The 17,896-nt window shown below is 36.8% G+C and overlaps 1 protein-coding gene across 1 annotated transcript in view; it reads right to left on the minus strand.

Annotated features, from left to right (window-relative positions):
* WDFY3 (WD repeat and FYVE domain containing 3) overlaps positions 1-17,896 on the minus strand; it is a 251,523-nt gene that overhangs the window by 33,382 nt on the left and 200,245 nt on the right. The window contains exons 44-50 of the mRNA XM_036256644.1: positions 12,211-12,264; positions 9,778-9,946; positions 7,725-7,888; positions 5,180-5,328; positions 3,809-3,929; positions 3,155-3,240; positions 1,586-1,666 (exon numbers count right to left, since the gene is read on the minus strand). Coding sequence (XP_036112537.1) covers positions 1,586-1,666; positions 3,155-3,240; positions 3,809-3,929; positions 5,180-5,328; positions 7,725-7,888; positions 9,778-9,946; positions 12,211-12,264 — 824 coding nt within the window. The remainder of the gene's footprint in view (positions 1-1,585; positions 1,667-3,154; positions 3,241-3,808; positions 3,930-5,179; positions 5,329-7,724; positions 7,889-9,777; positions 9,947-12,210; positions 12,265-17,896) is intronic.

Genomic DNA, 17,896 nt, shown 5'->3' on the forward strand with positions numbered 1-17,896 from the left:
GTGAACGGGAGAGAAGATTCAAGTTGGAAATGAATTTCTGTTTCTTGCCTTTGAGCTTTTAGAAGTTCTTTAAGAACTGCCAATTCAGCACAAAAAGTATCAAGAACAACCAAATAGCAGTTGAAGATGATCTAGGCAGTTAAAAGTACTAGCAATTTGATCACAAGTAGAAAAAAGGCTCAGTGGGCCCTACGGGAGCCTTCCACTTCCTAAATTGATATTAACAACACAAATGACTAGGAACAGAACATGTTTCTGAGGTTAATAAAAACATATAATTAGCATTTGTATTTGCTAAATCTCAGCTAAAGAAAAATAAACGTGACAGCCTCATGAGAAAGACACAAATCTAATATATACACAGACTGGACTAAAGTTTTATTTACAAATTACATGATTTCCAGGAAAGTTTTAAGTCATGTTCCTGCATGTCGTAATAATTAATTTGTAGCCCCAAAACACTGCCTCTGTTCCAGTGGATTATAAAGGACTACCAGTTCCGAGGGACTGTAAATGGAGCTGGGCGTGTGAATGCTTCAAACGGCTCTATCACTCAGAAGGACTTTCTAAGAGTAAAAGCAGCTGAAAAGAGCACCAGGAACTACTGATAGGTTTCAACACATAAAAACAGAGGTTTACATTTAAGTGTTAAGAAACAAAATTAAGAGGAAAACTGGGCAATCTGCAACAAATTTGATAAGTGTAATATATTATTATAGAAAAATCCCATACAAATTAATAATAACTCAAGAGACAAGGTTAACTATTTAACTATTGTGGTAGTCATCTCACTATATATTATATGTATATATAATCATTATATTATATGCCTGAAACTAATATAATGTTATAAGTCAATTATATCTCAATTAATAGAAAAAAAATCAAACCACCACCAAACTCAGAAAAGAAATGAGCAAAATTATAGATAATTTCCCAAATGATGATTTTAAGTGGTTAACAAACATTTACAGAGCTGTAGTACTACTAATATAAGAAATGCACATTTAAAAACTGAAAAAGCATTTTATAAAATCAATAAAAATTTTAAAAAATATAAAAAGTTGACAAGCATCTTATGGGCACAAATGAACATTAATCCAAAAATGGTGGAATACAAATGTGCATACATTTTATGGAAATTAAGTTGGTTTTGTGCATCAAAAGCCTTCAAATTCATACCCTTTATTTTACTAAGGGGACTTTACCTTAAAAAAAAATATATCAGGAGTCACACTTGCAGTATTAATTATAAAAAAGAAACAAATAGAAGGGGGAAACAGTTGCATATAAGACTGAATGGAGGAAGTAGGACCGAAATTTGTACAATATGAACTCAATTATGCATATAGGAATAGATGCATGCTTCAAAGACTCCGAGAAAATAGATCAAAATCTGAGCACTGATTTGACGTGAGTGGTCATACATACATTTTCTTTTTTCCCTTCTAGTTTTCAGTCACCAAACAATTTTGTGCAACCACCAGGAAGAGAGAACACTCATCAGAAATATTAAATAATATTGTCCAAACACAAACATCCTAATTTCACTTTTAAGGTATAATGCAAGAAGCAGATAGCCTACCCCTGCTCCACACTTGTGTTCGGTCTTTGCCCAGATACAGACTCGGAACTGTCCGTTAGAGATGGAACTACAGCCAGAAACCTGGGAAAGTTAAAAATAGCAAACAATTGGAAATAAAGTCTCAGTCAGGATTTAATGAGAACTTAAGAAAAGATGACTGGCTCATTTATGTCGTAATTATTTCATTTACCCCTCCATTCCCCAATAAATGGGAACACACGATAGTTAGGACACTGTTTCCAATGTGGGTAAGATGGTGGCTTCCATAGCCAAACAACAAAGGCCCACAGTGAAATCAATCATTCTAGATTTTACACGTGTGCCATGGTACCGGAAGAGAAGGCTTTGCAGCACTGATTCGCAGGAACTGAGTTAAATTAATGAAGCCCTGAAGAGTGATGAATGGCTCATAGGTAAGGAGTCTGGATGGCTGAACAAATACATCACTAAACTAATGAAGATACACACAAGGTAAGAAACTTTATGTGATAAGCTTATTTTTCAGAGTTGCTTAACAATGTCAACATAAACTTTTAAAAGGCAAAGAGAACTATGTGGAAATTCTTGGAATGAACGTGGACCCTGAATTTGGCATATACACAGAAATTTCTGAGAGAAATAAAAGCATCTCCTTGTAACAGTTTCTAGTTAAGAGCAGATAATTTCCTAGCATTGAACACAACACCATCTTTAGAGAGTAATGAGATAGGTAACTAAAATGTCATTCCCTTTACGGAGCATTTCCCACACGGGAGGGCAGCTCTGGGTTACCATCAACGTGCGCAGCCTCTGCATGTGCAGACCCGCCCTCCTTCCCAGGCGCTCACTGCGGCTACTACCGTACTGCAATGATTGGCAGTGCTGCCTGGCATCAGCCGTTCCTCATGGAAATGACTTGAAATAGAAAAATTCCTTTACTAGAGGGCTTGCGGGATCTACACACCCTTCAAAGAATAAGAGAAGGTCTCTCATATCTATATCTGTTCATAAATGACTTATTATTCATATATCCAACAGAAATATCTTTGAGTGCCATGGATATGTACTGTTTATTTTTTTACAATGTAAATTTTAAATACATTTTACCAAAAATAAAATAGGGCTAGATCAGATGAACTGCTTTATTTGGCTGTACTCCTTTTTCAATGATGAAGGAAGGTATCCAGCTTCCCTTCCAAGGCCAGAGAAAGTCTCATGTGACTGTGATTTCTAAGGAAACTCAGTCTTCTCTGTTCAATATGAAGAAAGCCTATTTTGAACCTGAAGTATTATTTCTGAAGCTACACTCTCACAATCCTTTTACATTTAGAGACACAAGACTTAGTGATGAAAGTAGCTTTCGATGATGACTATAAGTTACCAGAAGAAAAAAATGGCATTTCAAAATAAAATAGCATCATTATAAAAGCTAGTTAGAAGAATCATGGTTCAAGAGGCTGGCAAAAAAACAAAACAGAAGTTAATTCACTGATCTAAATTCTAGATTTTTAAAAATTAGCTAAACTGGTAATAGTTTTCCTTCCATCTCTTCCAGTGATAGCATTATCAAGTATTCCTAGTAAACAATACCTTTGATAGACTTTATTTCTGATTCCCTTCTGAAAAGCAAGGAGGTAATTCCGTCCATCTCCAGAGAAAACTTCTACAGCACTAGGCTGAAATGATCAGGGGGAAAAAAAAAATCAAGAACAACACAAATAAGGTTATATATTAACTTTTCCGCTATCAATTTCTAAAATGATGAAAAAGTTAACTCACTGAAGAACATTGAGTCATAAAATCCCAGCAGATTCAATCACAAAATAAAAAGAGCCAATTTGCTACAGATGTGTTCTCAATTTGTTTCTAAAATATTTCATAATAGAATGGTAAAATAAAATAATTATAAAGTTGTAATTTTGTAAAATTATAATGAGGATTTAATTTTTATGTTAAAAGACAATTATAATATTGGTTTGAATAGCTCTCGATAAGGACCGATGACAAAGCTATCACTTAGGTTTTAGGTGGTGTTTAAAAAAAAAAGATGCATTGCACAGAGTTATGCACCCATGTAATGTCCGTTTGTCTGTCACATCACCGAGTTTAAGGAATAATCTACGCAATGCTAAGGGTTGATGCAGATCCTGCAGAGGGTTTTCATGGCATGTATCAGTTTTAAAATAATGCATCCTCTGAATGAAGGAACATGACACAACACTGAGTACTACTAAGTGGACCTACCTGTAGGAGATACCTCCTTTTATGTACCTCCTTGATATCTTCATACGCAAAAATACTGCATGTTCTCTTGAGCTGACTGGGGCCTTGCCTGGCTCCTCTAGGGATAATTGGCTCGTGCATACTACAAGCAGCCAAGAGGAAGGAGATAAACAAAAACACAGTGAGAGATAAATGCACGGTTCAACAAAAGCTGTTACTCTCAACATATGAATAGGAGGGAAAAAGTGCATCAGAATTGTCACTTCAAAAAAATATGTTTAAGAGAATAATTGGTCAGCACTCAAAACACAAGTAACCTCTTTGATGAAGTGAATTTTTTAAAAATGCCATTATTGCTATCAGGGCCAACTTACCTATCTGGCACAGTGCCTAAGTCTAACTACTTTTAGAGATCCAAGAAAATGTTTTAATATATATTATGAATATATTAATCTTTAAACCAATATTTTATTTTTTGGTTTTATATTTAAACCAATATTTTAATATTTTTCTATGGAGGAAGGGGCCCATGAAAGTTCTAATGTGACCCGGATTGCTGCTGAAAGTAACTATTTGAAACGTCTCCTAGGAATGAACTGCAGAGACCATGTGTACATTCAACAATTTTAGGTGTTCAAAAGTCACAGGGAGAGAAGAACAAACTGATTTTCTAAGCCTTCAGCTTCTCATCTTCCTTCTAGCATTGTCTGTCTCCTGGATTTCCCATTGCCCACTATCTTTGATCACTGAACTTGAGAAGAAAGGAAGATGGATAAAGCTCAGTTCATTCTGCCTATGCTCAGTCACACTGCTGGGGCACTCAGTACAGGGACGCGCTCTGGTCTGTTAGAAGACTGTATAGCGACCTGCGATGTCCCTACAACTGTGTTTAAACTGAAAAAATTTTTATAAAAGAACAATCGGCAGCCCTGGCCGGTCTGACTCAGCGGTCAGTTCCCGCTAAGGGCATGTACCTCGGTTGCAGTTTGTTCCCGGCCCTGGTTGGGTTGTGTGGGTGGCAGCCACTCGATGTGTCCCTTTCACGTCAATGTTTCTCTCTCTCTCTCTCTCCCTCTCTTTCCCTCCCACTCTATCTGAACAAAAAAATGGAAAAATGTCCTCCAGTGATAAAAAAAAAAGAACAATTTGCAAACTCAGAATAAGTTTATAAACATATAGATTATAATATAAGGAATTTGGTGTCTAATATGAGGCAAATTTTTTCTTTATTACCTTTAAAAAATTATTACTCTTGTGAATATTTAATAATGGATGCACACAAACTGAGAGGTAACATTATTTAAAACACAATTTCTGGATTAAAAAACACTATTTGAATAATACTGTTTTCTAAAGATAGTTGCATTTTGTTCCCTTCATTCATTTACTTACTTTGGAGGTAAAGTTTCAATGTCTCTTATTTCCCTGGTTGCTGTCATCGTAAATCCGTCAATCACATAGAAATGCTCTTTACCGAAAAGAAGGAGCCCCTCGCTGGTGTCCAGGCCCTGAACTCGAGCACAGCGGTACATGTGCTGGATCTACAAAGAGAACCGTAAACATTCCTTAACATCGATGTTTTTTGAAAATCTAAGATTTCTTTTTTGATATAACTGAAAAAGAATGTTTTAAAACGTAGATTTAAGGGCAAACAGGATTTTCCTGAGATGTAGTTCTGTGATGGCACCCCCTGAGCTAAGAATATTAAATCTGAGCTTAAGCATATTAAAAAGATTCTGCTAAGACAGTAGTCTCATGTGCAGTTGACCTCAGTGAAAAGAAACATTTACTCATATCCATCCACCCCAATCATCCATCCATTTCCTTCAATATCCACCGACTAGTCACTACGAGCCAGCACGCATGTACCAGGTTCTACAAGGGATGAACAAGTGAGATAGCAGGGCAAGATGATACAGAGCGCAGAAGGTCTGCAGAGCCCAACATCCTGGGTGAACCCTGGTTCTGTGACTTAGCTGTAGATTCAGCCAAGTTTCCTAGTTTCTCTGGGCCTCTGTGTCTTCGTTTATAAATTTCAAATGTACACTGGCTTGTGGTGAGTGCGAGATAATGTACGTAATCATGTTTGCAACTGGCTGTCTCCTCTTCCACACAGCTCTCTTTTCTGTTCTCCACTCCAACCCTGGAGCCAGAACTGGGAGTGTGTCCCTGCCGCTCCCACCTGGACCCGGCCTGCCCGGCGGACGGCTGGCTGTGCACTGTAAAAAGCCCAAATTGGCAGACGTTGTATTTTCCTCATAGGAGGAAGGAGTTGCTAAATTTCTCAATGTAAGTATTGTTTTCTTTCCAATAAGCAAGATCTGTTCTTAGTAAAAATTCCTTTTTTGTTTGTTAAACTCAGTTCAACACAAGTCAAGGAAAAAAAATCAACAACTAAACCAGAGGCAAACAAATGTCAAATCAATGTCAGTTTGAATACACTTCCTGTCCTATTGAAACTTAAAACAATTAGAGCAAAAACTGGAGTCATGAGATTAACAGTTTAAAAAATAACAGCATTAGAAAATAATTTTCTAAAATATGCAAATATAAGTCAGTTTTCATAGTCACATTTCAATTACTTCAATAATAAAACTGTAGAATGTTACAGGAAAAATACTGATGTACTTTAAAAGTAACTTTATTGTAGTGTAACATACACATAGAAAACTGTTTTTCATAAATGCACAGCTTGGATTTTCAAATGCTAAACATAATATGATCAGCACCCAAATGAAGAAACAAAACATTCCTGACTCCAGAGCCTTTCTGGTGTTTCCTTCAGACCAAATGTACTTTTATAGTTACATGATTTTAAAAATATTCTTATTCCGGATTACTAAGGCCATACATTTAAACAGAATTCAAAAAATTATATCCCAATTTCTGGTTACTACTTCTTATTGGGTAAGATTTCAAGGATTAGTCCAAGATCTAACATAACACACAAAAGACATCCTTTTAAAAGGTGATGCTCACTACACATTAATTCATTCCTTCATTCATCATTTTATTTACTCAACCGAACACTCCTTCATGCAAAAGGTTACTGGGTGTCTGCTAGGGGAGTGGAGCTGCGTGAAGCAGTGGGCTCGGAGTGAGAAACGGTGCCTATCAGGAGCTCCCAGGCTAGGGGAAGAGACAGACACAAGAACAAATAATCACCACATGATAAAACAGAGTAATATATACATGGCATTTTAAAAGCATAGAGGAGGAGTATCTCACCAAGCCTGAGTTGGCAAGACAGTCAAAGAACATCTCCTACATTAGAATATTAAAGACAACCAAATAAATGAGGCTGTGTTGATGGGCGTTACAAGGAGAGGCTATGCAACTGATGGAAAGAGGCACTTTGGCAGAGAAGACAATGAGGTAAGTGCAGAGTGAAGAAATAACATGGATGTAGTGAACTGCAGGGCACACGATGCTGCAGGGGCTCAGGCCACATGGCAGAGTCAGTACAACAAGCTTGGAGAGACAGACAAGGTGCAGGAGGCTGAAACAGGAAGGCAAGCTAATGTCTGTGAGTGCAGGATGCTGGAGAGATGGCGCAGATTGGCTCAAGCTTCTTGTAGCTGGCTACTGAAATTATGGAAGTGTCGAAAAAGCACAAGTCCAGAATGGGTGTGCACATGGGTTTGGAAGAGAGAATTACAGCAAGAACCGCAGCCTAATAAAGGGCATAGAGGAAGAGAGTGAACTAGGTGTCAATTGGTAATACTGTGTCTGATGAACTTTCATGCTGTTTTGTGTGCTCAGCTAGGTCAGAAAGTCCTGAAAATGAAAGAAGTAGAGCACCGAACCCAAAAAGTTGTTTAATACTGTATTTCATCACAAAGGCTGGCACATTTACCTTCTGCCACCCTATCAACCAGTCTGGTAAAACAGAAACAAGTTATTTAGATACAATCCCTACTTTTTAGAAGCACAGTACCTTTTCTCCTTCCTCTAAGAGGCGCAGCAGGGTGGCGTTGTCTGTTTTCTCCTCCTCTTCTATAGAGCCGCCCTCCGCAATCTGGTCTTGTAACTGCTCCTGGTTCTCCTCATCTCCTCCATCAGGTGCAGACCGAGACCGTTTTAGAGGAGGCTTGACCAGACCTACAGGATAACAACCAAGAGGGCCATGTGACCTTGCAGGGGCCACTGGGAAGCAGTTTAGTCTCACGACGTCCCTCCTATGCATTTCCAACTTTAGACAACTCTGGAAGGTGCAGGGAGGCAGCACAGCTCAGTGGTGAGCAACACAGACTCTGGAATTCAACGACTGTATGAGCTTGGCCAAGTATTTGTCCTCTCTGAACTTCAGTTTTCTTATCTATAAAACTGGGATAGGAGTACTGTCTATCTTAAGAGAATTGTTGGAGGACAACATAAGGTAATTCATGTAAAAAAGCATTTAGCATTATGGTTATAAATAGTAAATTCTATATAAGCATGAGATGATGATGATAAACATAGTTTAGCATCAGTAATGGTAAGGATGGTGTTGTTTATGGACAAGAGTCATTGAGGGAACACCATGAATAAATTATCAATTACTATCTGAAACAAAAGTAAGAATAACAATTTATAAACACGATTACAAGAGATTCCACCTACTTGGAGGGCCCATGAGGACTCTTTTAAGACTTATGTCACAAGTGGCAGTATAGTTATTCATATATCAAATCATTAGGCCATAAAGAATAAGAACAGAATTATTTATAATACAGGGACAAATAATTTAATTTGCAGATTAAGAAAATATTTTAATGTCTACATTTTGATAACTTTATTAATAATCACGTATGACACTGACCAGGGCCAGGATGAACTGCAACCAAGGTATGTGCCCTTGACCAGAATCGAACCCACGACTCTTTGATCCGCAGGCTGATGCTCTAACTGCTGAGCCAAACTGGCCAGGGCTGGAACTGATTTTTTTTTTTTTTTCCCTCACCCGAGGACACTTTTCCACTTTTTTTTACTCAGATAGAGCGGGAAGGAGAGAGAGGAAGAGAGAGAAACATCGACGTGAAAGGGACACATTGAGTGGCCGCCACCCACACGACCCAACCAGGGCCGGGGACAAACCGCAGCCAAGGCACATGCCCTTAGCGGGAACCGAACCCGGGTCTCTGTGGTGGAACTGATTTTTAATTTACAGTTCTTAATTTATATTCTGCGGCTTTATGTATAAAATATGTCAAGATATCTGAATTTATGGTGAGTCAGAAGCTTAAAAAAGTTAAAACAATGGATTAATTTATTCAATATTGACTGAATTCCATTTGTGCTAGCCATGAGCTATGAAAAATTATCTCTGCCTCCGAGAAACTAGTTTAGGAAAACATAAAGCAGTGAAAACCCACTGCAACGGCTGTGAGAGACGTGAGCTGAGTGCGCCTGGTGGGCAGGCAGCTGGACGAGGCTCCCGAGAAGGACAACTGGATTATTTCCCAGGGTCTTCGAGACTAGGGAGGGCCTGTGAAGGTCCAGACCATAGAGACGCTGTAGAAAGGGGGCAACACATATGTGAAGAATCAAAACGCCATGGCCACTTCAGTACAATTCAGCACCGTATGTGTTTTTGACTAAGCTCATAACGTATGATTTGAAGTAATCATAGGAAGAAAGAGCATTATTGCTTACTGTTGGCTAACAGGCACTAATGACACATTTTTAGTAGTTGTTTTAATTTTATAAATATTTACTTAGTTATCAGGGCCTTAACTGAAAGTATCAGGTGTCACTGAGAATTCTGCAAAATACAATTAAAAAAGAACTATCGAGCCCATGGGCACATTCATTCACCTGCTGGCAATAAGGAAGAGCCAGTCGCCCTAGTTGTGATACAGAAATTAATTTTTAAGAAGGGTGAGATGGTAAAATATTTATGGATACCTTTAAGGTTGGCCCTACTGTTCACAGTTGCTCCTATTTTCATATAAATTAAAATACAAGGTATGTCCCAATGATATTAAATTAAAATCCAGAGGAGGGCTGACCTTTGACTTTGGCGATAGTGTCTTCACCATGCTCTGGTTCTTGCTGAGTAGCTTCACCTTCTGAACTCTCTACGATGGCATCTTGGACAATGGCTGGATTGCCAGAGGCTAGTCGCATGTAGTATTCTTTACTGTCATAACTGATGGCTCTTCTGTACCTAGCAGGTTTCTAAGAAACAATAAGAGAAAAGAACTCAAATAATTATCTTCAAGAATTAAAACATAAGCTTCCCAAGGGAAGGTATGTGGCAAGACTTCTTTATGTGTTACCTTTTTTCCTAGAGATTTTTAATAGGGCGTATTTATACACAGTGAAGCCAAAGATATTGGAGTTAAGTTCCTTTATTTTTAAATTCTACTGATATTTAAAATAGATATATAAAAGAATATTAGCAGTTTTGTTCTTTCCGAAATAGAAATAAACCATCTCTAGTCAAATAATATTGTCACATTACAGTGTGGCCTCACTGAAGTATCAGAACACCTCCCTATAAAAAGAATGCCCAGTGTTGGAGAGCCTCAAGTCCCAAGGGGATGTTTAGTCTGTGAGGAGCCTGGAACTTTGCTTCCGCCCCAAGTAAAGTAAGTAGGTCAGGCCCAAAGGGCCAGCCATTCAGCTGAAGTCATCTGTATGAGTGTTTACTTCAGCTACTTGGGGTAGAGACTCGGAACTGCCCCGGTCTTTTGCATATCCCAGGTCTCACTGGAACTCTGGAAATGGCCCAAACATTCAGGGGTCCTGACCCAAAACAGAATCAATCAGCTTCAGATCCGATGGTGCTCTCGGGTTGGTCCGCCACTCTGAGCTGGAATCTCCAATTTGTTAAAACATCCCCATTGTTTGTTGTGTAGAAGAATATGATCCATTAACTTACTAACTAAATGAGTATGTCAAGAACATATGTAAGTCCATTTTAAGAAAGAAATTTATTACCTAGAAACATTAGAAAATATTTAATATTTTGGCATGATACCAGAGCATTTCTTTTACAGGATAGTTAATATTTACCCTAAAATTGACCTAAACCTTTTTTTACATCATATGATAAAAAAAATTAAGGTAAAAAATATCCTACAGAAATGTAAAACGAGAGGGAAAGTTTGTATGTATAACGGCTGCTCATCAGAATCAGACCCAGACTTTGGATTAACAATTAAGAAAAAAAATGGCGTTTGAAACATACTTTAAAATGTTCTCTTGGTAAACATTTTACTTCTCTTTTCCTATGAATAAGAGTATCTAATTTAAAATATTCTATTGGCCTACTCTGCAAACTCAAGTAATCGATAGGTATTGTCTACAACAATGCTTATTTCCAGCAAGAGCTTTTTTGAAAAATGAATTCAAACTGAAGTGAAAAACAGTGTCCAGTTGGTTGGAATATTTAGACTGAAATACTGAGTTAATTCAGAGATAAAAGGATACCTAACTAAAGCCATATTGGCCTTTTTTAACTTCAGGGACAGAGTCAGAGACTAAAGATAGCTGTAAGCTAACTGAAGAAGGATATGCACCAAATGGAAACAAACATATTATTTAACATAGAAATGTATTAAAATGATGTAAAATAATATCACAATCATGGAAGGATCAATCTGATGAGCAAACTAAAAGAATACTGCAATATTTTTTAAATAAAAGAAAAGTAGTAAACTTTGTACTATAACAATTCTTGTACATGAGGTATAATAGTTACCTTCAACTCAAATTGTTCATTTTCGAAAAGATGGAAGCAGAGTTAGTGATGGGCAAGACAATGAACGAACACATGTGGGATAAAATGTACAGATTTAAATGTGGAATCATATGCATTTTTCCTAAATATTTTGAGGTATATTTCTGTGTTCTAAAGAACTACATTTTTTTTTTTTTTCTTACAGAATTATGAACAAAATCTTTCTGGAGAAAAATTATAAATTTTTTAACAAATTAAAAGAAATTTAAATTGTATTTTGAAAAGTGATCATATACTCTTAATTTCCATTAGTTTCTTCTGATTGAAAAAATAATTTTAAAAGAGGAATACCCTTGCATTCTCAAAATACGCAGTTTAGTATCTAAAAAAATTAAATGAGTAACTGAAAAAAAAGAGCTGAAAGTGTCAGGCTGCCCATTACTAACATGAGTCAGAACTTGTTAGTTTAGTATGAAGCCATACACATTTTAGGGTGAGAGCAAAGAATACTCCGCCTGTTAGTGAGCAGCACACAGACCCTAGGAAGCTAACTAGAGCAAAGCCGAGAAAGACTAGAAGAGTTCTCAGCATTAATGAAGCCAACTTTTCAATGCTAAGAAATTTACGAAGAGCAAATTGAAAGTCAATCTTTTAAGTTAGTCTAGTCTACCATGCACCAAAAACAAACAAACAACAAAACAAACCAAAAACAAAACCGCAAGTATTTTGCATTCTTTTACAGTCATTTGTGTTTTACCTTTTGAGGAATGATATCATCGGGAGTCTCAGGCTGTTTACTTGGGATCTCAGACTGAAAACAGGGTATTAAGTATAAACACATCAGGAAAAAAAAACAAACATAAAGAACAACACAAAAATAAAACTTTCTTGAGGGATGTATGGAACAGGAACATGTACTCACACAAAGAAAATTAATATGATATCCTAACTGCTTGAAATAATCACTGAGATTCTTGTGATTATTTTCCTAATTATCAAGAGTGGTTTTAGAATGAAACTAAAATACAGTAATTCTCAAGGCTACACACTGAACAGGAAATACTTCAAAATCACACAGACATAACCCCAGCACATGTCGCCACTGTCATGGTTTACAGGCAGATCTTTACAAGGTTCAGAAGGCAAAAACTGGATCAGAGAACCCAGTGCTAGCCATAATCTCTCACCTACCGTTTACCAAGCTCATGCCCCAGATCTTTGTAACGGAAGCAACTGGTTTAAATGATTCTCTACATTACCCCTAAACCAAAGAAATCACTAAGTGCTTGTTATTAAAAAGACATCCTTCCATAAAAGCCCAAGGCCCTTACCAGCTTCACTACCTTTGCAGCTATAACCCCAGGACGGCTGAAAGAAGAAGGCAGACTGCATCATCAGCCTCCAAACCAAAAGTTTTTGTAAAGGGTACTTTTAAATAATTAGGTACAGATGGGAGGGGGGGGGCAGGGTGAAAGGGAGCTAGGGGGGGGAGGTTATGGGGACATCTGTGATAGTGTCAACAATTAAAAAATAAGAATTAGGTGGCTGCTTTATATTTTATTCTCAGAATAAAATCCTGATGAACAAAAAGGAAATTTCTGTTGAGCTGTGGTGTGCGGCTTATGCAGGTAAACACATAGCTACAGACAGTGATGCGCCCAAGAACTACTGACTTTTCTTCCTTTTCATGATTTGTATCTGAAGATGACTTCTAATATCTTTCCCTACAGTGAACATGAGCAGGCAAAATCTTTCACAGATGTTTGCTTCCCTAGGCAAGACGAGCACTGGGCTGTTGGGCATGCTTTCAAATACTTCACATGGTTTTAGTAAAGCTTTCTTTTCCAAAGCAAACTTTTAAAGGCATACCTTATACTGAAGAATAATCTTTAATTTATACATGCATATTTTCTATCTTGATAAGAGCTTGAGTTACACGAGTGTATACTACACGTATGAAAACTCACTGAATGGTACACTTAAGATTTATGTGTTTCAACGTGTGTAAAATCTATGTCAATAAAAACAGAATTATAAACAAATATTGAACTCAACTGATATGCATGTGGAAGTACAAAGGGATGAAGGGTACTGATTCTGCATCTCACTTTAAAACTCCTAGAAACTCAGGACAGAATGCTGGACAGATGTGTGATAAACCAATATAGCAAAATGGACCAATTACTATTGTCAAACCCAACTCTGATATCAACTATGTGCTCCTCGATCAGATTGTGGGCAGGGTCTGACATGTACACTCTTGCATTTTCTCTGCAGCACATGATATAGTGCTGCTGGTTTAATACATGTGTGCTCACTGAACCACTGATTAACTGAAATTTTATTTTATTAAAAAGTAGTAAAGCATTTAATAGCTAAGATATGTTATACCAATAATTTTAGTGGTACCAGAGCTCTCTTTTATTTAAAATTCTAATATAGTATTATTAATTGTTTATATAGAAATCTCAATTTCTCAAAGTCAAAATTTCTAGAAAATACTTTTTTAGCCTCTTTACTGCAATTTTTTTCTATAATGCTGGGAACAGAATCTCCTGAATGAGTTGCTGTGATATCTACGTATTATACAGAACCGTATGTGCAGGCAGCCATGAGAGACTGCCTTAATTAGAAAGGGATCCTTCCAGTCAGTTGTTTACCCTTCTGCCCTGAGTAGTCCAACAATAACAGGTAGACAGTGAAGTTTTTATTCCAATGATATTTGCAAAGAATAGTAAATTTTGTTGGAGATTATTCTTCTGTGAAAATAAGGGGATTGCAGAATTAAAACCTGGTTTTAATGGTTAAATTTTTTAAATGGAAAATTATCTATTTTATTTTCTTCCATAGGAGTCAACATAATTAGACAGTTGTTTAAAAACAACCAGATTGTATATTTTCATCATATCTTAGGCTCACATCCTAACAATATATATAACTGATATTAACACTTAAAGTACAGAATTATATTACAATTTAGGTTAGTTGATTTAGTTATGAAAATATCCCCCAAGGAAACTCACTGTGCAAAGAGGATACATTATTTTCATGTAAGAATACACAATTTTCCACATATAACAACTTTTCTAAGGACACATATACAACTGTTGCTTTTATTAAAATAATTTTAGTTAGAAAATTTTCAAAGCTTTTGAGTCTGTGGCAAATAAAACACTAAAATATGTTCTGTATTCTATAAATAAGCAACCAATTTAAAAATCAAGAAATAAAAATTCAAAACAGAATAGGTAAATTATTTTTTTATACAATATATATTATCAAGGTATAAGAAATAAAACTTTAATGACTAAGAAAAATCACTTGATTAATTTCTAACAAATCAAATATTTTAAAAACAAGAAAATAACTTCTAAATCATCATTGTACTTTTTCAGCTTAAGCACAGGGCTACTGAAGTGTTACTTAGAAACAATACTTTTTCTTAATAAGGCAAATAATCAAATCAAATAATTTGCTCTCACTCTAGGTAAAGTCTGCTTACCTATCAAGAGGTTTCAAAAGCAATTTTTAGGTTGGCACATACCTGTTATATTGCAAAAAGTACTGACAATATTTTATAAAGACTCATGAAAGGAGGGAGACACGTCTATAGGAGCCGAAAGGGAAGAAAGATTGAGCTCTGCCTCTGGGGGGCAGTATTTAACATAGTTTGGGGCAGAGGTGGAGTTACTCTGAGGTTAAGAAAGCTTAAACTTCAACAGGCTTCACTTCCCCTGGCTCCGTTCTGAACCCTGGAAGAGGGGCTGGCCCTAGTAATTTTGTCTTCATATTTTGTAGTCATTTTCTTATACAGCATCCCCGCAAGTTGTATTTGTATAAATTTAAGGCCCCATAAAATCGGGCTGTAGCCTTTTTTGGTGGAAAAATTTAAGAATTAGGAAAATTCTATAGAATGAACAGGACTCAATGGATAAAATTTACAACTTAGGAAAAGAATGCTGGTAGTCAATTCAATAAAAATCTATTAAGTTTTAGGTACTCTGTCAGCATTAGAAAGACAAAGCTTAATATACGGTTTCTGAAAGAAATTCACTATTTACAGATAACATCACAAAACCAGGAAACATTGAATCTTTTCTTTTTAAAAAATGATTCAACTTCTGAACTGTCAACATTATACATTACTCCACTACTTGGTAGCTGTGACCTAGAAAGAGTTCCTCAACTTTTCTAGGTTTTTATTCTTTACCTGTAAAATTGGGATGATAACATTGGCTCTATTTCAAGGGCTGTTAGAGACGTAAAGGAAACTGCACTTGTAAAGTCTGCAGAGTGCTTACAAGTATTCCCTCTTCTTTTTTGATTTCACAGCAGAAGTCAGTGGGACAGCAGCTGCTTCTAGTTTTTGGAATTTCTTTGCTGTCAACATTGTCAGATGGCACATTCCATAAAACACAAGTGAATATTCCATGGCATTTTAGATCTACAAAAGATTCTGAACTAGCAAAACCAAAATATTCTTTCAGAAAATTCCATCATAGCAGATTAACCTAGACTTGTGCATGAATTCTGCATTCTAGGATCATCTCCTCTAACCAGCCGCTTTTTCCTGTTTTGAAGTGTATCTCCAACATTTCTTGACTGTGGTGTATTTCCCAATATGTAACCCATCTGGTTAAAGATAAAGTTCCATATGGTATACACCCATTTCTGAGAATGTCTGCAGATTTCACGGGCTGGTGAGCTCCTTTGCTTAGGTAAAATGCTTATGATATGAAGGTGGTGAATGCAAACTCTAAATAGATTATTTTGTTTTTATCTGATACAGAAAATTAAATATACTTCTGCAAAATAAATGACTGTTATAAAGAAGAAAAGGACTAGACAAGATAAAAAATACAATGCATTTGTAACTCAAAGGCTATATGCCTCAGTGAAATAAAAATAGTGAGTTATTCACATATTTCAGAGAGTATGTTTATCTTTCACAGGGTGGAGCAAAAGTAGGTTTACAGTTGTTCATATGGAAAATAATACAATAATTAACTGTTTTTCGTCCTCACAACTGTCAACCTACTTTTGCCCCATCCTGTAGTTTAGTATGCTTAAATGAGTATTGCTTCAATAAAAAATAAATCCTTAATTGTTTATTTATTTGGGGGAAAGAGATTAAGAATTAGAGACTGTATTGCTGGTTTGCTCTAACAAAAGCAGGTGCTAGTAAAAGGCTACAAAAATACAGGTAGATTAATTTTCTTACACAGTGCCCCGGTATTAGAAATGATAGCATTTTAAGTTTCAGCTGTGCCAAATAACGGCACTCTTGACAGAACTGAGCACTTCGAGAACAGCAGACTTCAGGGAGCCATCGTGAAAAACCTTAAGTAACTAAGCATGAGCAGGTCTACCACCCACACCCGAAGCAGCCTCAGGACGGCGGAATCAGTGAGTGCGAGGAAATGAGGCCAGGGCTTTGGCAGAAGGGAAAAAGGAGGATCGGAACAGTGCAAGTTGCCTCACATTACATGATCTGAACTACTTACTAAAAGACCCATGTTCCAAGTCTCCTTTACAAATCTTAGTTTTAAAATGAACTTTTATTTTTATTTATTTATTTTTTTTTTTCCTCACCTGAGGACAGTTTTCCATTTTTTTGTTCAGGTAGAGTGGGAGGGAGAGAGAGGAACAGAGAGAGAGAGAGAGAGAGAAACATCGACGTGAAAGGAACACATCGAGTGGCTGCCACCCGCACAACCGACCAGGGCCGGGGACAAACTGCAACCGAGGTACGTGCCCTTAGCGGGAACCGAACCCGGGTCTCTCAGGACCGCAGGCCGATGCTCTAACCGCTGAGCCAAACCGGCCAGGGCTAAAATGAACTTTTAAATAAAATATAATAAAACGTCTGCACTGGGCAAGAAGTTGGACTTGATGAGCTCTCAGAGTCTAAAATCCAATTAACCAAATGCCCAAGAAGAACAAACCCAGTATGTTCGTCAGTGGATGAACTTTGTAGTAATATGAATTTCTAACTGGTTATAGGAGTTACACTACATTTATTTAGAACACTCTTCATTTTAGAGACAGCTAAAAACTAGGCTGAAACAAAATATGAAATACATCCCCTAGTATCCTTTCTGTCTAGGGATTAAGTAAGCATAAGGTGGTAAGATTCTCGGGGAGGAGGAGAATCTTAAAATATGCTTTTCCAGACTATCTTTTTAAAATGTCAGAATTTTTTTGAAAATTTAAATGACATTAAAGAAAGACATGAACATCTTATTTCTCAATAAGGGATATAGGTTTCTTTAAAAACCATGACACAGTTATCTGGAAGTCAGGGGTTCTCTGAGCTGCCAGGTCCATTCCATTCGCCATTCTCCACATGTGGCCACTGAGCCCGTGAGATGTGGCGAGTCTGGACTGAGAGGAGCTACTGAGTAGGAAACACATGTTGCATTTTGAAGACGGTACAAAAAAAG

This window comes from Molossus molossus, unplaced genomic scaffold (assembly GCF_014108415.1).
Source record: "Molossus molossus isolate mMolMol1 unplaced genomic scaffold, mMolMol1.p scaffold_m16_p_1, whole genome shotgun sequence".
In the NCBI taxonomy this organism is placed as follows: Eukaryota; Metazoa; Chordata; class Mammalia; order Chiroptera; family Molossidae; genus Molossus; species Molossus molossus.